The following is a 24,160-nucleotide window of genomic DNA, read 5'->3' as shown; positions in this document are numbered from 1 at the left end:
GTTAACTTATGGAAAACTGCCATCTAATATATTGAATATCGCCCAAGTTGGCATAGTTTCATAGCCCACTAAATGTGCACAAAGGTGGCATAACTGTTTAGCCCATTGAATGGCATACTGGGTTGGCATAACTACCTAAGATATTGAATGGGGATTGGGTTGGCATGGCTACATAGCTCTTTGAATAAGGATTGAAATGGCATATCTTGGCTGGCATTGAATGGCACCTGGTATATTGAATGGGGACTGGTTGAGAATAGACTATCACAGTGAAAATGAATTCAGACGGACGACAGCATCACTTAAAACAGCGAATGGAAACTCGATTGAACTTTTAAAAATATAACTTGCGGACTCAACATGTCGCTGAATAAGATGCACGTAGCCAGGAGGGAAACGAAAGTTTGTTCAAGTGGCCTTGGATGTGGATGCATTTTGAATACCCTCGAATTGTAATATTTTCAAATCAAGACAGCCACCAATAACAGGACTGCGGCGCCTTGTGATGGTAGTGCCTGAAATCTAAACGCTCAGACCAAGAGCCATCAAGGACTAACTGTGGCAATTATTGAAGAACAGACAGGCGAAGGCAAATTATAGAGGAAAGACCAGAAATATTTATCACCGAAACTGCATCCAATGACTAAAGTTGCAATAGTACACCCGTCAGGAATGTTTTGTGGACCAAATATCGGGATATTTATAACCAACTACGTCCTGTGAGAGATAGCAAGAAAAAAAATGCTAACCGTTGCAACTATTAGTCCTTCTTTGACTAGAAAATTTCATTAAGCCCTGAGTTATTGCAGGAGACCGAAAAATGTGCAAACGCCGTGTTTTTGCTGTTGTTGCTTTCGTGAAGGAAGTGGACCTGGAATGTGTTGCTGGACTGACCACAATGTGAACATTAAACGGCGAATGCTTTGACAGATCCCGCCGCACCGCGTGAGCTTTGTTACTCAGAACTGAGTTTGTTTTCTCAATGCTTTGGTGGTGAGGAGTCGGAATGAAGGCGCCCTCCTCGAAGTGTAAGATATGAAGGGACGGTCCGGAAGCCTTTGTGTGTGTGTGCGTTTTCCTTTCTCTGCTCTGGACTGGACTGTCTGCACTGTGCAGGGTTAGAGATCAGAAATCTGCACTGATCAGCAGTGAATGGGAGACGACTGAATCGAGCGGAAACATCCCGGGCCACCCCCTGCTCCCTCCCAAAACCTGGGATATTATTATTTTCAATGTCAGTGTAGGAACCGGCGGATTTCCGAACATCTGTCCCGCTCTGATACGGCAGTAGGAAATCTCCAATGTTCCTGGTTTCTGGACTACTTTTAAATGTAAATACTTGGGTCCTTATAGATATACATTTCTATATCAAAGAGAAGTAAATCATTCCCGAAGCATTGATTCCATCCGCGTGATTCCCCCCCCCCCCCCCACCAAAAAAAACCGACTCTAACCCTCGCTACAGTACTGTCGCTTTAACTCCCATCCTCATGTCCACTTGAAGCTGGGAGCTGGTCGAGGCGCACAGCAGATAATCGTTTTGCCTCCCCTCTCCCTAACCCAACCCCATCCAGTTGTTGTTTCAATCCGGCCAGTGTGTTTTGGGGATCTGGATCCACTCGGCTCTCCCCCGCGGTGACCTCTAGGATCGCCGAGCGAAAGCAAGCAGAAAGAGCAACAACAAACTAAGAAAAACAAAACGGCGTGTCGATCTGAGCTGACGAATGCTGAAGCAATGGAAAGTGTCAGTTTGTGGCGTTTGGCAGCACTGGGGTTGTTTCTGTTGCTCACTCAGTGCCCACAGTCTACAACAGCCCAGAACGGAAAGGTAAGGAGCCCAGGTTACAGTGAGTGACACCGCACTCTGATATTGTACGTGTGCCTATCCTATCCTACTAGGTTCGCCCTCTCTGCTATTTTTCTTTGGGAGAGGGAACAGTTAACGTGTTCTTTCCCTTATCACCCTCCCCATTGCCCTTTGCAGGGGCAGATTTCCCTCCGGGTTGGAAATGGATTGAGCAATTTCTTTTTCATCGACATTCTGTTAAGGTCTCCCTGGGGAAATGATGTAGTGGTATTGTCACTGCTGTAGAAATTCATAGTCTCAGACTTATGTCCTGGGGTACAGAGGTTCAATTCCCACCACTTCCTCTTCAATGTGATTAATAAATCTGAAATTAAGAACTAGTCTTAATCAGTGTGTCAGCAACCCATCTAGTTCCCCTTTGGGGAAGGTCAGCTGCCATCCCTACCCAGCCTGGCCTCCATGTGACTCCAGACCCACAGCAATGAGGTTGCCTCTCAACTGCCCTCTGAAATGGCCCTAGTAAGCTAATTGAATTCAAGAGTAATTGAATTCAAGGCCAGAGGCAATTTGGGGTGGACATAAATTATGGCCATGTCTGTGGCATCCATGTGCAGTGAAGGAATCAAGGAAAAAAACACAGGAGTGGAGGTAAATACTGCAGGGGCTGTTGTGAGATCTCCTGGCCTGACTCGAGATCAGGAAGCTCTTATTGATGGGTTGCTTTGACATAGATCCTTGTAACTGAAGAATAGAGAGGGCAACAAATCAAAAATTGCACCACTGAGGTGACCCCTGGATATCTATAGTTGTTTTTGTTTGCTTCTTGCATCAATGTGCTTATTTGAGCATCTTGTTTTCTTCTGTGTGCATGTTAAAATTGAGTCGTTAACTGAATCCAAATGCATGATGGTAGAAATTGGGTGGGGTGGATTATGTTGCAATGGTCGTGTGTGGGAAAAGGACTTTCATTCTGATATTTTTCTGTACAAATTACGATATTTTAATAGCAAATGCCTCGGTAACAGAACGTACCAAAACATACATCTAAAATCCTGACTTTTAATAAACTCTTTAATTCCTCTGTGCATTAATGTTTAGCATTAGATTAATGGATGACTGTACATTCCTGTCAGTGCTATATTAGCACACCGTTTCAATGCTGTGTACAGAATATGATGATAATATTAAATGTTACATTAAACATATTGCACAGTGAAAATGAAATTCACAAATGCCTCATTCACTTTTTAGAATTTTTTGTCTGCACATTCAAAATACAGGCTGATCACGTTAACTGGCTCGGTTATAATTCTTATAATGATGATTTACGCTTGTTACCTCCCACCTCCATTCATTCAAATTTCTCATGTTTTATCTTCACTCTGAAAGGTGCTTTCTAAATATCTTCAATTTTTGTTCCATTTATGCTAATTCATTTTATTTAAAAAGCCATAAGTTGTATTGACATTAAACATACGTAATATGGACACTAAAATAATTTTCATGTTTCATTATGAACTGTGTTGTTCACCAGTGATATTACATAAAAGTAAAATTGCCAAAGTTCTACTGGACTGTAGGACTGCTCTTGTCTTAGAGAAACTTGACTTGGTTTAACCCAAAGGTCATCGTGTTTGAGGTGAATAGAGGGTTTGAGTAGGATAGCCCTTCATGGTAACACTGGCCAGCACAGGAATTAAATCCATGTTATTGGCATTACTTAGCATAGCAAGCCATCTAACCACCCCCCACCCCTGATAAATTTTATATATCAGAGTGGGAACACAAGCTTTTGGCTTTTGAGATAAGGAGCAAAGACTTTTTTTCGGCCTCTGATTTCACCAGTGAACCTCACACACAGTCATACAGCATGGAAATAGACCCTACAGCCCAACTCGTCCATGCCAACTAGCTATCCCAAGCTGAACTAGTTCCATTTGCCTGTCTTTGGCCCATATCGTTCCAAACTGTTCCTTTCCATGCACCTGTCCAAATGTCTTTTAAACATTCTAATTGTACTTGCCTCTACCATTTCCTCTGGCTGCATCATATATGCACCACCCGCTATGTGAAAAAGTTGCCCCTCAGATCCCTTTTAAAACTTGCCTCTCTCACTTTAAATCTATGCCCTCCATTTTTGGACCACCCCTACCCTAGAGTAAAGAGTTGGTTATTCACCTTACCTATGCACCTCATGATTTTATAAATCTCTATAAGGTCACCGTTTAGCCTCCTATGCTCAAAGGAAAAAAGTCCTAGCCTATCCAGCCTCTCCTTATAAAACCCTGCATTCTTGGTAACATCCCTTTGCATCTTTTTTACACCCTTTCCAGTTTAATAACATCCTTCCTATAGCAGGGTGAACCGAATTGTATGCAGTACTCCGAATGTGGCCTTATTCAATGTCTTGTACAGCCAGAACATGATGTCCCAACTCCTGTACTCAGTGTTCCAACCAATGAAGGCAAATTTGCCAAATGCCATCTTCACCACCTTATCTACCAATGATGCCACTTTCAAAGAACTATGTACCTACACCCCTTGATCTCTCTGTTTGAAGACACTCCCCAGGGTCCTATCTTTAACTGTGTAAGTCCTACCTTGGTTTGTCTTATCAAAATACAACAGCTCGCATTTATCTAAATTAGATTCCATCAACCATTACCCAGCTCACTGGCCCAGTTGCTTAAGATCCAATTGTGCTCTTAGATAACTTTCTTCACTGTCTACTGCACCACCAATTTTGGTGTAATCCACAAACTTACTAACCGTGCCTCCTATATTCTCATCTAACTCGTTTATGTAAATGAGGAACAAAGTGGATGTAGCATCGATCCTTGTGGCACACCACTGGTCATGGGCCTCCAGTCTAAACAACAATCCTCAACCAACACTCTCTGTCTCCTACCATCAAGTCAATTTTGTATCCAATTAGCAAGCTTTCCCCGGATCCCATGTGATCTAACCTTTCTATTCTACTATGTGGAACCTTGTAGAAGGCCTTGCTAAAGTCCATGTAAACAAGGTCCACAACTCTACCTTCATCTATCTTTTTGGTCACCTCTTCAAAAACTCAATCAAGTTAATGAGAATGATTTCCCATGCACAAAGTCAGGCTGACTATTCCAATCAGTCATTGCCTTTCCAAATACATGTAGATCCTGTCCATCAGAATCCATTCCAATAACTTACCCACCACCATCATCAGGCTCACTGTTGTGTTGTTCCCTGGCTTTTCCCTGCTGTCTTTCTTAAATAATGGCACAACATTAGCCATCTTCCAGTCTTCCGCCACCTCAGCTGTGGCTATTGATAATCTTTGCTAGGCACCTGCAATTTCTTCCATAGCTTCACACAATGTCCTGGGATACATTTGATTAGGTCCTGGGATTTATAAACCTTTATTCATTTTAAGACCCCCAGAACCTTCTCTTCTGTAATGTGGATACTTTTCAAACATCACTATTTGCTTCCCTGAATTCCCTAGCTTTCATTTCATTCTCCACAGTAAATACTGATAATTAATATTCATTTAGGATCTCACCCATCTCCTGTGGAGCCACACATCGTTGGCCTCGTTGATCTTGAGGGAACCCTATTCTCTGACTAGTTACTCTTTTTCCCTTAATATGTTTGGAGAATCTCTTTCGATTATTCTCAACTTTATCTGCCAAAGCTAGCTTGTGGCCCCTTTTTTGCCTTCTGATTTCCCTCATAAGTGTACTCTTACACCCCTGATCTCCCATACTCCTCAAGGGATTCACTTGTCTATAACTGATAAATGCTTCCTTTTTCTTGACCAGAGCCTGAATATCACTAGTCATCTAGTGTTCCCTACTCCTGTCAGCCTTGCCCTTCACAGTAGCAGGAACGTGCTGTCCCTGAACTCTTGTTACCTCATTTTTGAAAGCTTCCCACTTGTCAGGTGTTCCTTTACCTGTGAACAGCCTCCCCCAATCAACTTTGAAAGTTCCTGTCTAATACCATCAAAATTGACCTTGCCTCAGTTTAGGGCTTTAACTTGTGGACCAGGCTATCATTTTCCATAACTACTTTAAAACTAATAGAATTATGGTCATTGGTCCCAAAGTGCTCCCCGACTAACATCTCAGTCACTTTCTGTGCCTTATTTCCCAGGAGGATATCATGTTTTGCCCCTTCTCTAGTAGGGCCGCCTACATACTGGTTGAGAAAGTTTTATTGAACAGACTTAACAAATTCCTCCCCATCAAAGCCCTTAACACTATGGCATTCACAGTCTATGTTTGGAAAGTTAAAATCCCCTATTATTGCAAACCTATTATTCTTATAGCTATCTGCCATCTCCCTACATATTCACTCCTCAATTTCTTGCTGACTGTTGCAGGGCCTATGTATAATCCCATTAAAGTGATGACACCCGTCTTATTTCTCAGTTCCAATGAATTGACCAAATATGGATCATTTTGGACTTTCAAATTCTCTTTGAAATTATTTTTTGTTGGTTGGTCATTTCCAAATAATAAACAAAGTGACAAAAGTAATCCAGTTTAGACTATTGAGTTCAAAAGCTCTTTTTACATAAAATACAGTAGATTTGTACAGGAAATTAATAAATTAACACTTATATGTTTTCTGGCATTATAATTGAGAGTGAGGTTTTAACTGTGACCATCTTTGGTTCAGACCCTGGTGCATTTCTGAGTTGCACAATGAATCCAATTTTTATCCCCAATATGGTGAATGGAAATGACCATCACATAGATTTAATAAGGGGCAGGCAACTCATCTGTTAGTTGACAACTGAAGAGGTGAAGCTGAAAATTGTCCCTGATCTGGCTGACATAAACATTTTGTGCCTTTTCTTTTCCTGTTTTTCAACAATCTTAGAAACGTCAAAAATGCAATGAGCAGATGAAGCTGACGACAGCCACAGCCTGTACCTCCTGTGCGATAAGCCAAAATCTCTTGTGTCCTCGAGGCTTCCAGAAGATCACTCAAGACTTCGGGATCAGAGACTGCAGGTAGTTTCCATGAAAGGCAACACTTCAAGCGCAATTAAACAACTTAACACCAAATGATTAGAGAAGATATACCACAGAAAGATATCCCATGGCTATAGCACTCTGTATAATATAGTATAATGTAGTATAATCTGATTACTGTACATATTTCAATTTTATAGGATCTGGGTGAGATCACACGAAGATTATTGCTTTCAGTTTTGATCCATTTACCTAAGAAATGATATACTTTCATAGAGTGAGTGCAGGAGGTGTTCATCAGATGGTTTTCTGGGACGGCTGGACTGAGCTAAGAGGAATGGTTGAGGAGGCTGGCTTGCATTTTCTAGAATGAACGAGAGGTGATATTAAAGGATTATTCAGGGAATATGCAGGGTAGATGCGGAAAGGTTGTTTCCTTCAGCATGTGTCTAGAACCAAAGGAGCTGTCCCTGAACTCTTGTTACCTCATTTTTGAAAGCTTCCAACTTGTTAGGTGTTCCTTTACCTGTGAACAGCCTCCCCTAATCAACTTTGAAAGTTCCTGTCTAATACCATCAAAATTGACCTTGCCCCAGTTTAGGGCTTTAACTTGTGGATCATTTTCCACAACTACTTAAAACTAATAGAATTATGGTCATTGGTCCCAAAGTGCTCCCTGACTAACATCTCAGTCACTTTCTGTGCCTTATTTCCCAGGAGGATATCACGTTTTGCCCCTTCTCTAGTAGAGCCATCTACATATTGGTTGAGAAAGTTTATTGAACAGACTTAACAAATCCTCCCCATCCAAGTCCTTAACACTATGGCATTCACAGTCTATAGTCTCAGAGTAAGGAGCAAGCCATTTAGGACTGACTTGATAAGAAATTTCTTTACTCAGAAGATCATGAACCTTTGGAATTCATGAGGGCCATGGATGTTCAGTCATTGAATATGTTCATGTCAGTAATCTATATATTTCCAAATACTAAAGATATCATGGGATGGGGGATAGTATGGGAAAATGGCATTGAGGTGGATGGTTAGTCATGATGAAGAATGGTGGAGTTGACTGGAGGGGCTGAATGGCCTACTCCTTCTGTGTTCCTAATTTCCTACATAGCCTAATTTAACATGTTTGTGCTGGTGATGCAGAGCCAGATTTGTAGTTTGCATGGTGTCATGACCTTGGATCAGAACTGCAAAATTGCAATAAACATTTTCAACATGCAATTCCAAAATGTGTTTTTTAAAAAGAGGACTGATACAGCAAAAGTGGCTACAGATGTAAATTAGGTGACTGTCTGGAGAAAGAGAGAGAGAGAGAGAGAGACCCTTGGAATGTCACACCTAAAAATGTGAAAGGAACGTCAAACAGGGAATGCCATTGTTCCACAAAAGAGAGACAGTTGGTGATGGTTTAACTTAAGGGGGGTCACTGTGCCTCAAGCAAGGGATGAGGATGAGAAGGAGAGTCCTTCATTGTTACCTCAGTTAATCCAGGCTGCCAGCGTCACTATGCATTGTAAACCTGCCATCCAGCCAACTGAACTAACCAATTAGTTCAAACAACAAGCTTTCAAAGGGGCAAGAGGCGAGACTAAAGAGACTGGACTATAATCTCTTTTAACTACAAACGTAGTGCGAGATTGGACAACCTCCAGTTCAACAGTCAGCCGCTTTTATGGGTATGTCCCAAACTGCAGACACATTTTATGTTTTCTGTTTGAAAAATACACAAGAACTGGTTAAAAAAAGTTCCATCTCTGCTAGCATGTGCTAATGGAGTGTGTGTGTGTGCGTGTGTGGACTAAGGTATCCATGTGTACAAGCCTGGGCTCAAGCGCTAGTGAGCAGTGCAGGTCACAGTTGAAGAACTATCCTCTTGTTACTCCAGTGCTGCAGATAAAGGGACTTGCTCACTGAGAAGTCAAAGTCCCTGAGCTAGAGGCCAGACAAAAGGAAGCAAGACAATAGAAGGACCTTCTCTCATCCTGGTTGCTGGAATTTAGTTACAATCAAAAGGAATCAGAACAAGACAAATTCAACCAATCTGCCAAACAAGAATCTTGTCATCAGTATTTCAATTACCAGTGTAAATGCTGCTGGTGACCTTCACTGTAACTGCTGTAAAGTTCAATAGCACCTTTTCATAAATAATTCAGAGACTGATCCATGTATTTCTTTTTACTTTTTTGACTCTCCTCATTCCTAATTTGTGTGTGTGTGTGGTGCGTTACTAATTCTTCTCGTGTTTATTGATAATAAGCTCACTATTTGTTAACACAAAAATGCCTGCTTAAATAGTTTCCTTTTCAAACCTAAGTCATTTGGGTCTGGTACCCACAAGGGAAAGGATCTATTTTTAGCTTAACTTGTTGCAAAACAAACCAAGGGGGTGGGTGAATAAAGAAGGCAAGACAATTTGTCCCTTCTCGCCTGGGAGCTTAACATTTTGGGGTATCTCATCTGGAACTATAACAGTCAGGGCACTGAGTGCAACAATAGGTTTGAAAGTAGGAAGTGTGAGATTTTTAAGCCACATTTTTAAATGGTAATTTTAGGGCCACAAGGAAGCCAAACTGTGGATAATTGTAATTTAACTTTTATTTAAATGAAGTCCCTTGGCAGAATTCCCAATTTTTTGGTGTTGCATCAGCTTTGTGTCTAGTTGGATGACTCTGTAATGTTGAGATTTAATATAATGTTGAGATTATTATTCAATAGTACTGTAGTTGTTACAATTGTTGTGTAGTTTGTATTTTCAATCAGAATATGGTACAATTTGCTTCATGTCTGGGCCTGCTAGCTCTGGGATTTATTTATCTGTACAAAATGTCCCTTTATTACTCCTTTTTGCAGTTACCATTTAAAATACGCTAATGTTGAGTAAAGTTAGTCCTTGGCATATTTCATAGAACTGCAAGGCTTGGATAAGGAAGCATCCATGATGCAGTGTGCAATACTTGAAAGGTTCTATCTTTACACTGCCAGTATACTGAAATTTGTGCTTTTGGACATTATTAGTATCTCCCAATATGTGCCAGGAGAGCTGTCTTTGTCATGAAAACATTAAATGCTGGAGAAGCAGAGTTCATGTTTCGAGTCCAATATGATGCTTGTTTGGAATGCATTGAGATGCCAAGTATTAAGTTTGTTTCTCCCTCCTCAGGTGCTCTCAGAATTTTTCCAACAAATTTAATGTCTCTAATGCAGATTTCTAGCATCCATGGTATTTTATTTTGGTTTTAGAGTTGTCTTTTCCACTTATGCTTCACAAGAAAACTGATCCCAGAGTTCTGCAATTGGCTACAGGATGGCTTCTAGAATAGGATGAACACTTCCTACGTCAGTGCCTGAAGCTTATACCATATTGGAAGCTGTCAAACTACCACAAGGGGTACTTTCTTGATCAGCCAGCCTACACTACACAAATATAACAAACTTGGGATTTTACCGTACAATTGAAGATGGGCTACGAGATCTGAGGTGGTGAAAGGAATCAGGAAGGATGGCAATTATCTATACACCATCATGGGGTATTCCCAGAGATGGGAATGGCAACAGCTCAGCCATCTCATCAAAACTCGTCTCCAAACTCTGAGACCTAGGACTTTGCTTCTCCCTCTGCAACTAGATCCTTGACTTGTGCCCCACTGGTGCCCCACAGGTTGTGTACTCAGCGACTTACTATACCCCAAACACTCATGCCTGTGAGGCCAATATTAACTCTAACTCCATTTACAAATTTGTGATGACACCACTGTAGTGGGTTGGATTTCAAAGAACGATGAGGCATCATACAGTAAAGAAATGGACTGCTTAGTTGCATGCTATAAAGACAACAATCTCTCCCTCAATGTCAGTAAAATGAAGGAGCTAGTCATTGACCTTAGGAAATGGAGTGGAGGGCACATCCCTCTCTGTATCAATGATGCTGAGGTGGAGGTGATTGAGAGCTTCAAGTTCCTAGAAGTAAATATCACCAACAATCTATCCTGGTCTATCCATATTGATGCTACAGTCAAGAAAGAATACCAATGCCTCTACTTCCTCAGAAGGCTAAGGAAATTGAGCATGTCCACAATGACTCTTATGAATTTTTATAGAAAAATTCTATCTGGATGCATCACAGCTTGGTATGGCAACTGCTATGCCCAAGATTGCAAGAAATCGCAGAGTTGTGGCCATAGCCCAATCCATCAGGAAAACCAGCCTTCCTCCCATTGACTCTGTCTACACTGAGAAGGATCCCTCCCACGCCGTTTATACTCTCTTCCACCTTCTTCCATTGGATAGGAGATACAGAAGTTTGAAAATATGACAAAGAACAAAGAAAATTTACAGCCCAGGAACAGGCCCTTCGGCCCTCCAAGCCTGAGCCGATCCAAATGTACTGTCTAAACCTGTCGGTCAATTCCTAAATATTTGTATCCCTCCGCTGCCCACCTACTCATGCATCTGTCCAGATGCAACTTAAATGAATCTACCGTGCCTGCCTCTATCACCTCTGCTGGCAACGCGTTCCAAATGCCCACCACCCTCTGTGTGAAATACTTGCCTCGTGTATCCCCCTTAAACTTTCCACCTCTCACCTTGAAAGCATGATCTCTCATTATTGAATCCTTCACCCTGGGAAAAAGCTTGTCTCCATCCACCCTGCCTATACCCTTCATGATTCTGTAAACCTCAATCAGGTCCCCTCTCAATCTCCTTTCTTCTAGTGAAAATAAACCTAACCTACTCAATCTCTCTTCATAGCTAGCACCTTCCATACCAGGCAACATCCTGGTAAACCTTCTCTGCACCCTCTCCAAAGCGCCAACATCCCTTTGGTAATGTGGCGCCCAGAACTGTACACAGTATTCTAAATGCAGCCGAACTAATGTCTTGTACAATTTTAACAGGATTTTCCAGCTCTTATACTCAATACCCCGTCCAATGAAGGCAAGCATACCATATGCTTTCTTGACCACTCTATCCACCTGTGCAGCAACCTTCAGGGTACAATGGACCTGCACTTCCAGATCTCTCTGCCCATCAACTTTTCCCACCAACTTAGTTAAGAAGTTCTTCCCCGCTGTTATCAGATTTATGAACAGACCTCTCATGTATCTTCCTTCTCACCTATCCACTCCGCCCTCCCTTCAGACCTATCACCTTCATCCCCATCTCTATCCACCTATTGCACTCTTAGCTACCTTCTCCCAAGCCCCACCCTCTCCCATTTATCTTTCCACCCCGGAGGCTCCCTGCCTCATTCCTGATGAATGACTCTTGCCCAAAATGTCGATTTTCCTGCTCCTTGGATGCTGCCTGACCTGCTGTGCTTTTCCAGCACCACTCTAATCTTGACTCTCATGTACTAGAACTGATCTTTCTCTGCACCTGTAGCTGTAACACTGTATTCTGTTCTATTACCCTGATGTACTTACATAAGGAATGATTTGTCTGGTTAGCATGCAAAGCTGTATTTGTCATGTTTCTTGGTACATGTGACATTAATAAATCAAACCAAATCTCCAATTCAGAGGGTGAATTTTCACTGTTGTCAGGAAAATTTTGGCAAATGACAAATGCTGTGTTAGCAAAGAGCAACATTTTAATCATTCTCCCTGTGGTGATAGAGTCAGGTGATAGAGTCCTTCAAGTGCAAATCTTCCCAAATGGTACCTCGTGAACACCAGAGCTCCTAGTAGCAATCCCATGATTTCAGATTATATCTGATTTCACAGACATTGTTACGTAGGTCAGTGGCTTTCATACAAGAAACGGCAAAAGTGCTGTTAATATTCAAACATTCAGGGATTTCTATATATAGTCCTGCTAGCCTGGGCAAAAGGACTCACTAATTCAAAGTGCAGACTCTCCACAACCTCCTTAGAGAAACTAAGAAAAATATAATAGCATCCTGTTGTGGCCATATGTATACATCAGAACAAAGCATTTGTATGTGTCAGAATAAACCAGTTCTGTTTTGGTGTGATTCGCTATGTGATGCGTATTATTTTAGAGTTGCAAAGATATCACAATGACAACATGTCCGACCTTCAGCAAGGAACCCTGAGCAAGCTGACTTGTGAGAGCATTTGAGGACTAGACACAAAACGCAATTCTTTAGAGAAGAGGAAAATGGTAATGAACATTCTCATTTTCAGGTGTTAATAGTGCAAAGTTCAGTTACATTAGCAGAGTTTTGTACTTTAGAGGATGGTTGATAGTGAGATAATCACAACATCATAGTTTTACAATATAGAAGGAGCCCGTTCAGCCCATCATGTCTGTACAGTCTCCTAAAAAGCTACTCAGCTAGTTTCTCCAGCTCTATCTCCTTTAATCTCTCACTTTCGAATATTTATCCAGTTCTCTTTTGAAATCCTCTTATGGCAACTGCCTCCACCATTCTCCCAGGCAGCGCATTCCAAATCCTATAACTCCCTGAGTAAAGAAGTTTCTCCACATCTCAGTCCCATCTCTCCTGGGTTGTTGGTAAATAAACGTAAGGGGCGACTTCCATTCGTTATCGCACTATAGAAAAAAAGTGATATGACACTCAGAGTTAAAAATATTCTTCACAAACGTTTGAGCGTTAAAATGATTAAGATGTGATTGAAGATCACTTTTTAACTCTGAAATGTTCGAGTCTATCACGCATACAACTTATAAAAACATGCTGTCATGGTTTCCCTGTGCAGCAGAATATAATTAAATGTATATAATATTCATTCTGCACAGTATTTTAACAATATTATGATTATGATGTATTTACATTTAAAGTTTTACTGTGGACCTGGGTGGAGAACAGCTGATTCGGCAAGTTGGTTGCAGACACTTATGCACGAAAACGGCCACAATTTTCAAATGTTGTACAGGATTCTGGAGCCAGGACTGCCTAGGTGAGTAATGAGATTTGATCTTGTAAGTGAGAGAGACTAACCTACTACAATGCTTTCTGGGATGCAAATTATGTGACAGTTTTATATTTGCATATACCGTGACTGATAAATTTAATCTCTTGTTCCACTTGATAAATATTGATTTTAACAATATCGGTGTTACGTTTTCTGTAGTATTATAGGTAAAGATTTCAATTTCGTTTCTGAGCTGCATTGAAAGTTCAATATTCTTGAATTATTTCATATAATCAACCGGATTTTAGAAACGAATCAAATGCAATTTGCGTATAACTGGTTTCAATATAGAGCTACAAGTCTGTGTCACTTATATTCTATCATAGTATACTCTGGGCTGACCAGCTTGCAGTAGCATAGCATTTATGTTATTAGACTAGTAGTCCAGAAACATGGATTAATTAGCTGGACATGTGGGTTTAAACCCAACCACCTTAACTGAGGAATTTAAACTTGTTAATTTAGTCAATCGGGAATTAACAAGTTTTTATCAGTGATGGTGACTGTGGAAACTGCTGCTTGTTGCCTGGTTCACAAAAAGGGAAAGATATCTGCTATTCGTGTCTGGCCAACATGTGACTTCAGCTTTAAAGGAGTTTGGCTGATTCTGAACTCTCCTCTGACAGTTGTATCAAACCACTATGAAAATGTAGAGGAAGGATATGACTGAATACGCCCCGAGCATTGACTTCGGGACTCAAAAGTGCCTCCATCCCACTTACTGTACAGAGTCCTCCTCACTTACACCTGGGGACCTGGGCCGAAATTGGGAGAGCAGTCCTAAAGAATTAAAATAGTCATGCTTGTACCTAACAACCAATATCCTGGATTCCTTCTTTATCATCTGTAGTATGTTCTGTCCCATCGGAAGGAGGAGGCATGAGAGGTAGTGACACAGTAGCACACATTCAGGAGGAAGTGATCCAGGGAATCCTCAACATTAACACCCAATCGTATGACATCTCATGCATCAAATCAAAATATGGATAAAATATAAAATCGCATCCTGATTACCACCCATCAGTGTTCCTCTGTAAAAGAAGAACTGAGCATATCGATGGTGCAGAATGTACTCTGATTGAGGGACTTCAGTGTCTATCATCAAGTGTGCTTCAGTAACCACATTACTGATCAAACTGGCCAAGCCCTAAAGGACATATCTGGCACACTGGTCCCGGAGCAAGTGATGAGAAAACCAACTTGAGGGAAAACCCTATTTAAAGTTATTCTCACCATTCTATCTGTCACAATTGCATCTATCCATGATAATATTGGGAAGAATGATCATCACATTGAAGTTTCATCTTCGCGCTGAGAACTTCCTTCATTTTGTTACATTGTACCACTAGGTGCTAACTAGAACAGATTGAGCAGCTTAAATAAAACAAAGAACTGTGGATGTTAGAGATCTGGAACAAAAACAGAAATTGCTGGAGAAACTCAGCAGGTCTGGCTGCATTATTTGGAAGAAAACAGAGTTAATGTTTCAAGTCTGGTGACTCTACTTCTGAACTGTTAGTAGCTAGGAAAAAGTGGTATTTATGCTGAAGCAGATGTGGTGGGGGGAAACAAGAGAGGTAAATGAGTAGGCTGCTGGACCTGCTGAGTTTCTCCAGCAATTTCTGTTTTTGTTTCAAGCAGCTTAAAACTGGGCTCTTAAGAGGCTGCGTGGAACAGCAGAAGCAGAATTATTCTCCACTACAATCCATCACGTCATGCTCCAGCAATGCAGCATAATGCCATTCCATTATTGCCAGCAAGACAAGAGTCAGGCCTAGTTCCATGAAGATTGTATTGCAGGAGCAGCACTAGGTGTACCCAAAAATTAGAGACCAACCTGTGAAGCTTAAGAGCAGAAGAAACATGCTAAAAACAAGTGAAGTGATACTGCAACTAATGAATCTGAATCAATCTCTACAGTCTGGCCATATTCAGTTGTGAACTGTAATAGATAATTAAACAAATAATTGGGAGAAGGAGAAGGGGGAGCAGAGGAACCCCTCTTCACCGGAGTCCAGCATGTAACTGTAAAGATAAGACTGAAATATTTTCAACCATTTTTGTGAGAAGTCTTGAATATCTGATCCATTTTGGTACTTGTGATATTTGTAACATGACAGTTATCATTTTCAGCAAATCTGATTCATTCTACATGGTATCAAGGCTGATGGCACTGGATACAGAAAAGGCTATGAGCCTAACAACACCAACTTCTGTACTGAAGATCTATGTTGAAGAGCTAACTGCACTGTTAGCAAAAATGTTCAGCATAGCAACATGACTGGGATTCTACATAACAAAGTGAGCAATTGCCAAGGTCTACTTGTGTTCATCGAAAACCAGATGCAATCTGGTCAGTTACCACCCTACTTCCAATCATGAGCAATGCGATAAAATGAGTCCCCAGCAGTGTTGCCAAGTGGAATTTATTCACCAATAATCTCCTCATTCATAATTAGTTTGACTTCTTCCAACTCCTGACCTCATTATAGCCTCGGTCTAAACAGAGACAAAAAAAAGCTAAGCTCCACAGGTGACTTGAGAATAAATGCTCTTGACAACAAGGCAGCATTTGACTGAGTGCAACTTTATGGGACCATCGTAAAACTTAAATCAATGGGATTTGGGAGAACACTTTCCCCTGGCTGGAGTCATGCCTTGAAAGAAAGAAAGGTGACTTTGGTTAGTGGATGTCAGCCAACTTAGCAGCAGGATATTCCTGGTGGAAGTGTCCTAAACTAATCATTTTCAGCTGTTTCATCAATTACCTTCCCTCTGCCACAAGTAAGAAATAGAGATATTTACTAATGATTGTACAGTGTCCAGTCCTATTCACAGCCCCTCAGATACTGAAGAGTTTCGTATCCACACGCAGCAAGATCTGGATAACCTTAAGACATGAACCGATGAAATGGCAAGTAACATTTCTCTCACAGATGTGCTTGACATCAAGAACCTTCAATATTAGAGAATCTGGCCATCTTCTCCTGACAAACAGTAGCAATATAATTACTGAATCCATTGTCACCAATATCTTGGGATCAACATTGACCAGCTGGACCTGCCATGTAAATACCTTTGATAACAAAAGCAGATCAGAGTTTGGGAAATCTGCAATGAGTAACTCACTTGCTGATGTCCGAAAGTCTGCCCACCCACAAGGCACAAATCAAGGGTGTAATGGCGTACCTACTTTCCTTGTTTACTTACCTGAATGAGTGCAGTCCAACACACTGAAGAATCTCAACACTGCACAGGGTTATGTAGTCTAATTCATTCCATCCACCACTGGCACACCACTGAACTATGCAGACTCTACCACCTAGCATGTCACACATCATCCTAACTTGGAACTAAACTGTCAATCAGTTATCATTGTTTGGTCAGAATCCTGGAACTCTCTCCTTAACAACACTGTGGTGTACCTAGACATTAAGGACTGCAGCAGGTTCAGTAAGTGGCTCATCATCACCCTTTCAAATAATGTCTTGAAAGATCTATCATAAGTTGCTTGTGAGAATGCATGGACATGGTATTTCTATCTATGCAGCCTTTAAGGTAGGCTATATGGAGGCATAGTGTAAAGCTGTTGTCATCCTATTATCTCTCCTACAAAACTAGATATAATTAACATTCTTTAATTTGCTACCATTAAATATCTAACAATTATATCTAACATACTTATCCACCAAGCTACTGAGTATTGGAAGTTGATTTAGTTTGTTGTGATAAAAATCGACCATTTTAAAATCTGCTTCGCTCAAGCAAGCAAAGATTTTATTGGACCATATACAAGAAAGAAGGTCATCAGCTTAGTTACCCAAAGAACTCCTCAAAAATACCGAGTTTTCACATTTATTTATAATTCTCAACCTCATGCAGGCTCCTGTTATCTCAAGCTTCAGCCTTGATTCTGCTAATTGCCATGGTAATTCACCTCCATGCCTTTTTGACTCTTGGCTCTGTGTTGCAAAGAATAATATGCTTAAACAGGCTGCATTGCTACAACTTGGAAGAAATCAAGCATAGCTACACCAAATATTTCAAGATCATAATGCATTTTAATTTTAACCTGACTAATATTAGCCCTCTTGACCCTACTTCAAGGGGATGCCGCATTACAACTTTAAACATACTTATGCTTCATAGATCAAAGTTTAGAGTATGTGGTCATGATTTGGTAATTTGCGCACAAAATGCATTTAGCTACATGGCTCAAATATAATGGTTTGGAAACAAAGAACAAAAGCTGTCCTTTTGATCAAAAAGTGTGGTGAATTTTCTTTTAAATGGAATTGTCCATGCCCACACAATAATAGCAGTGTTGAGGTCTGACTGCTAACTTTTATTGGGTCATCAGTATTCAGAATTATTGGGAGTTACGTTTTTGATTTTTCCATCATTGGGCAAGCTTCGCTTGTTGATAGCAAGAATGGCAATGAAGAGAAGCAATTGAAATTGGAGCCAAGTCCAGCAAACAGAGTGGGAAAAGGAAGCATATAGGCATGGGTTCTGAAATGCGTTTGCAAATTTGCCTAATAACATTGTGCTGCTTATTTGGTGAATAATTCGAGCAAAATGGCAGCTTCCACCTGACTGTAGTGCTGTAGTTCTGGCTCAGTACTTGGTTGCCCTGATGAAAATTACACATTTTGGAGTCCGTTTCCCTTCTGGACATTTCGCCTAATTGATTCTTCTCAGCAATCTCGAGTGTTTTTTCAGGTAGAAACAGAACAAGCATGATTCATAATTAATTTCCTTTTAAACAACGTGTGTGCCAGTGAGTTCTGGGTAGTTGCATGAGGTGTGTTTCGGTACATGGTTCAAGAGAACTTCCATGTTTCCTTCTCTCTCTCTCATATTGGGTCGGTGGTTGGGTATGGTTCCTCTTCTGTTGGTGCAATGTCTGGATGCACCAATGAATGAAATAACAATTACTTGTTCTTCTCTTTCTTTCTCAATCTAATCCTGGTGATCCCACTGCCACCACCAGTTATACTCTATTGAGCAGTTATTAGACTCTAGTCAGAACTAAAGAACATACACACTCACTGATTGCCACAACCCAGTAGGTGACTTTATTCCATAGCTGTGCTCTTTGTAAAAGCTCAGTACAAGTCAGAAGAAGCCGGCAAACCTGGCTGATGACACACCAGTGTCACTCACCTCTTGAAAGGACCCTGTCCCAATATAATACATAACACATTCCTTTTTGGCCTTAGATCATGGCAGTGAATCACCCTCTTGAACCATTCATGAGCTGTCACTACACCCATGTTACTGTTGTGAGATCCAAGTTTTTCCCCCAAATGTTTGGATAAAAATTGGAGGGAAATTTGCTCTCATATTTCTACTGCTCTTGTCATTCTAGGTGATAGAGATCATGTATTTGGAGAGAATCATTGTTTAGATTGGTGTTTGGGATGCCACTCAAACAGGCTGCTTTGTCCTGAATGGTGTTAAGCTTCTTCATAGAATTGCTACTACTCATCGAGTCCATACCTCTGAAGAATATCACATCCAGACCTACCCCATCCCTGTATCCATGAATTTCCTATGGCTAACCTACTTGACCTGCACATCCCTAGATACAATGACCAATTTAGCATGGCCAATCTACCTAACCTGCACATCTTTGGACTGTGGGAGAAAACCAGAGTGCCTGGAGGAAATCTACACAGACAGTTGCCTTAGGATGGAATCAAACCTGGATCCCTTGCTCTATGAGGCAGCAGTGCTAACCACTGTGCCACCGTGCCACCCCCTTGAGTGTTCTTGAGTGTTAATAGAGCAGTGGCAGTTCAGGCAAGTGGACAATATTCCATCATGATTCTTACACAACTAAGCAATTCTGACTTGTACTTTACAGATCATACACAGAGAACAAAGTTTCAGTTTGAGGAGTCAAGACATGAGTTACTCACCTCAAAATTCCAAGTCCAAAACTTATGCCATCACTCCAAAATACAGTGGTAACCTTTTTGGGAAAATCTCTCCCTGGCCCTCACAAAGCAAATACCAGGTGCAAGATGGTCCTAGAGGATTGAATGCTTGTTTTGTTGGATACTAGAGGCTAGTACAGCAATAAAGAAGGCTAGAACAATGCTGAATGATATTACTAGGTAAAGTAGTCAGCAATAATTATAATACAAATATACTATTATTTTCCATTCATTATTTCTATATGTGATGTTGTGCCTTGCTTTTTATGTGCAAAAGAATATAATAAAATCTTTCATATGGAAGGAAGACATTTAGGCTATCATCCCTGTACCAGTCCTAAAAAGTAGCAATTTAATTAGCTTCAAGACATTCTTCATTTACATAACTCATATCCTCCATTCTAGAAGATATTTATGGAAAGTTGAATTTAGGTTTACTGCATCAGTAGAACAAATGACCAGTTTGTAGCAACCTTTTGAATCCTTACTGTGTGTAAGAGATTTTTAATGATGGTGAAAGAGAAAAAGAGTTATAAAATAGGTATAAATTAAGGTGTGAAAGGGAGAGAACAGGTACTCTCTACTAAGAGCAATAATGTGGAGGTGCTGGTCTTGGACTGGGCAGGACAAAGTCAGAAGTCACGTGACACCAGGTTATAGTCCAACAGGTTTACTTGAAGTCACACATTTTCAGAGCGCTGCTTCTTCGTCAGGTGAATTTCACTTGACTTGGTCTACCAAGAGCAAAGTAAACAAGACACAAACAAGGCAAGGCAACGGATGATGGGGTTGTGGAGTGTTGGAAATGTAAGAAAACCAGAAAACAGGTATAATACAGTCTGTTTGTGAATATATGAAATTCAGTGTTGAGATTGTGAAGCTGTAAAGTGCATAAGCAAAAAATGAGGTGTTTGTCCTTGAACTTGCATTGTGCTTCATGAGAACATCACAGCTATCCCAGGACAGAAATGTGACCAAGGGAGCAAGATGGTTTATTGAAATGGTAAGCAACTGGGAGGTCAGGGTCATTTTTTGCATGAAGCAGAGGTGCTCCAAAAAACAGTCACCTAGTCTGCCTTTCATCTTGCTGATGCAAAGGAGACCATATTCTGAGCAACAAATAAAGTAAACTAGATTGAAGGAAGTACAAATACAATACTGCTTCACCTGGAAGTTGTGTTTGGGGCCTATATATTGTTTTGCTACTAAATAATGTTTTGCAAATGATCTGTTGTAGATCTTGCTTAATACATTGTTAGATGCAAAATCTAAAAATGCTAATGTCATGTAAAATAATAACATGTTTTCTGCTCTAGAATGCCCTGGTGGGTCAACAAATCCTTGCAATGGACATGGTATATGTTTGGATGGAGTTTCAGGGAATGGAACCTGCATTTGTGAGGTCAGTTCACATTTCTTAATATCATATTAATTTAATTGCTTGGTATATCCCTTTTACCATGATGAACTTTTACACATGAACTTCTTACAGTTTGTGAAATGGCTTTTTTTTGGTGAAGGAATTTGTTTTGGAAGATAATTTCATTTCAAGTGACTGTTTCATCAATGCCTTACTATTTTGCGCATTACAAAGAACAAAGAAAATTTACAACCCAGGAACAGGCCCTTTGGCCCTCTGGCCCTCCAAGTCTGAGCCGATCCAAATCCACTGTCTAAACCTGTTGCCCAATTCCTAAGGATCTGTATCCCTCTGCTCCCCACCTACTCATGCATCTGTCCAGATGCGTCTTAAACGAATCTACCGTGCCTGCCTCTACTACCTTTGCTGGCAACGTGTTCCAGGCACCTACCACCCTCTGTGTAAAGTACTTGTCGTGTGTATCCCCCTTAAACTTTTCACCTCTCACCTTGAAAGCATGACCTCTTGTTATTGAATCCTTCACCCTGGGAAAAATTTATCTCTATCTACCCTGTCTATACCTTTCATGATTTTGTAGACTTCAATCAGGCCCTCCCTCAATCTCCTTTTTTCTAATGAAAACAATCCTAACCTACTCAATCTCTCTTCATAGCTATACCTTCCAAACCAGGCAACATCCTGGTAAACCTTCTCTGCAACCTCTCCAAAGCATCCACATCCTTTTGGTAATGTGGCGACCAGAACTGTACACAGTATTCTAAATGCGGCTGAACCAATGTCTTGTACAACTTTAACATGACCCGCCAGCTCTTATACTTAATACCCCGTCCAATGAAGGCAAGCATGCCATATGCCCCTTGACCACTCTATCCCCCTGTGCAGCTACCTTCAGGGTACAATGGACCTGAACTCCCAGATCTCTCTGCTCATCAACTTTTCCCAAGGTTCTTCTGTTTACTGTATAATTTGCTCTTGAATTAGACTTCCCAAAATGCATCACCTCACATTTGCCTGGATTGAATTCCATCTGCCACTTGTCCGCCCAACTTTCCAGTCTATCTATATTCTCCTGTATTCTTTGACAGTCCCCTATGCTTTCTGCTATTCCACCAATCTTCGTGTCATTTGCAAACTTGTTGATCATACCAATAGTGCCCTCTTCCAGATCATAAACAACAGTGGCCCCATCACTGATCCCTGTGGAACACCACTGGTCACCTTTCTCCATTTCGAGAAACTCCCTTCAACTACTACTCTCTGTCTCCTGTTGCTCAACCAGTTCTTTACCCACCTAGCTAGAACATCCTGCACACCATGTGACTTCACTTTCTCCATTAGCTTACCATGGGGAACCTTATCAAACACCTTGCTAAAGTCCATGTATATGACATCTACAGCCCTTCCTTCATCTATCAACTTGGTCACTTCCTCAAAGAACTCTATTAAGTCGGTAAGGCATGATCTCCCCTGCACAAAACCATGTTGCCTATCACTGATAAGCCCATTCTTTTCCAAATATAAATAGATTTTATAAGTAGATACCTTCTCCAGCAACTTTCCCACCACTGACATCAGGCTCACTGGTCTGTAGTTACCCAGAATATCCCTACTATCCTTCTTGTACAGGGGGACAACATGAGCAACCCTCCAGTCCTCCGGCACCTCACCTGTGTTAAGGATGCTACAAAGATATCTATCAGGGCCTCAGCTATTTCCTCTCTCGCCTCCCTCAGCAACCTAGGATAGATCCCATCCAGTCCTGGGGATTTGTCCACCTTAATAACCTCTAGCCTACCCAACACATCTTCCCTATTTATGTTAACGTGATCCTGGGTAATCAAACTTCTACTCTAATCTCAACATTCATCATGTCCCTCTCCTCAGTGAACATGATGCAAAGTAATCATTGAGAATCTCACCCATTTTCTCAGGTTCAAACACAGCTTTCCTTCCTTATCCTTTAGTGGACCAATCCTTTCTCTAGTTATCTCCTTACTTCTTATGGAAGAATAAAAGGCTTTGGGATTCTCCTTAATCCTGCTCGTTAAAGGCTATTTCATGACCCCTTTTAGCCTGCTTGATTCCTCGTTTAAGACTGGTCCTTTCCCAATATTCCTCTAGGGCCCGTTCTGTTCTTAGCTGCCTGGACCTTATGTATGCTTCCCTTTTCCTCTTGGCTAATCGTACAATTTCTCCTGTCATCCATGGTTCATGAATCTTGCCTTTCCTATCCTTTGCTTTCAATGGGACATGCCAATCCTGCACTATCTTTAACGTATCTTTGAAAGCCTCCCACATATCAAATGTGGACTTCTGTTCAAATAGCTGTGTCCAATTCATATTTCCCAGCTCCTGCCTAATTTTGATATAATTGGCCTTGGCTCAGTTTAGTACTCATCCCTTACGACCACTCTCATCTTTGTCTACGAATATTCTAAAACTTACAGAATTGTGGTCACTGTTCCCAAAGAAATCCCCCACCGCAACTTCTACCACCTGTCCTGGCTCATTCCCCAACACCAGGTCCAATATGGCCCCTTCACTCATCGGACTATTGACATACTGCTCTAGAAAACTCTCCTGGATGCTCCTTACAAATACTACCCCATCCAGACCTCTGACGCTAAGTGTATCCCAGTTAGTGTTGGGAAAATCAAAATCTCCCATCACCACCACCCTGTTGCCTCTACATCTTTCCATAATCTGTTTACCTATTTGTTCTTCTACCTCATGCTCACTGTTGGGAGGCGAGTAATACAGCCCCAACAATGTAACTGCAGCTTTCTTATTTCTCAGCTTCACCCATAATGCCTCACTGCTCAAGTCCTCCATGGTGTCCTCCTTTAGCACTGCTGTGATATCATCCCTGACCAGCAATGCAACTCCTCCCACCCTCCCCTTTTACTTCCTTCCCTGTCCTGCATTGTTTACTGTTTTATGCACGTACATTTCTAGTTATCTACCTCAGCCATATGGTGTTGGATTATTTACATGCAGATTAATTGCAGTCTTTTCCGTTACACTTTTCTGTTACACTTTTCTGTTCTGTAATGCTGGAATTATTTTCTAATTGAAGTCATCACAGAGACTTTTTAGAATGCTGGTACAAGCAAAGCTCACCAGGTTTTTCAGACGACAGTTCACTACTTTTAAAA

At 41.0% G+C, this 24,160-nt stretch overlaps 1 protein-coding gene across 1 annotated transcript in view; it reads left to right on the top strand.

Moving 5' to 3' along the window:
* The first annotated feature begins 314 nt into the window (after positions 1-314).
* stab1 (stabilin 1) overlaps positions 315-24,160 on the top strand; it is a 273,869-nt gene continuing 250,023 nt past the window's right edge. The window contains exons 1-4 of the mRNA XM_043707873.1: positions 315-1,828; positions 6,677-6,810; positions 13,549-13,667; positions 20,941-21,026. Of these exons, the coding sequence (XP_043563808.1) occupies positions 1,736-1,828; positions 6,677-6,810; positions 13,549-13,667; positions 20,941-21,026 (432 nt within the window). The 5' untranslated portion in view covers positions 315-1,735. The remainder of the gene's footprint in view (positions 1,829-6,676; positions 6,811-13,548; positions 13,668-20,940; positions 21,027-24,160) is intronic.

The sequence above is a fragment of the Chiloscyllium plagiosum genome, chromosome 18, assembly GCF_004010195.1.
Source record: "Chiloscyllium plagiosum isolate BGI_BamShark_2017 chromosome 18, ASM401019v2, whole genome shotgun sequence".
Taxonomy (NCBI): Eukaryota; Metazoa; Chordata; class Chondrichthyes; order Orectolobiformes; family Hemiscylliidae; genus Chiloscyllium; species Chiloscyllium plagiosum.
This window is presented reverse-complemented; position numbering and strand designations above follow the sequence as displayed.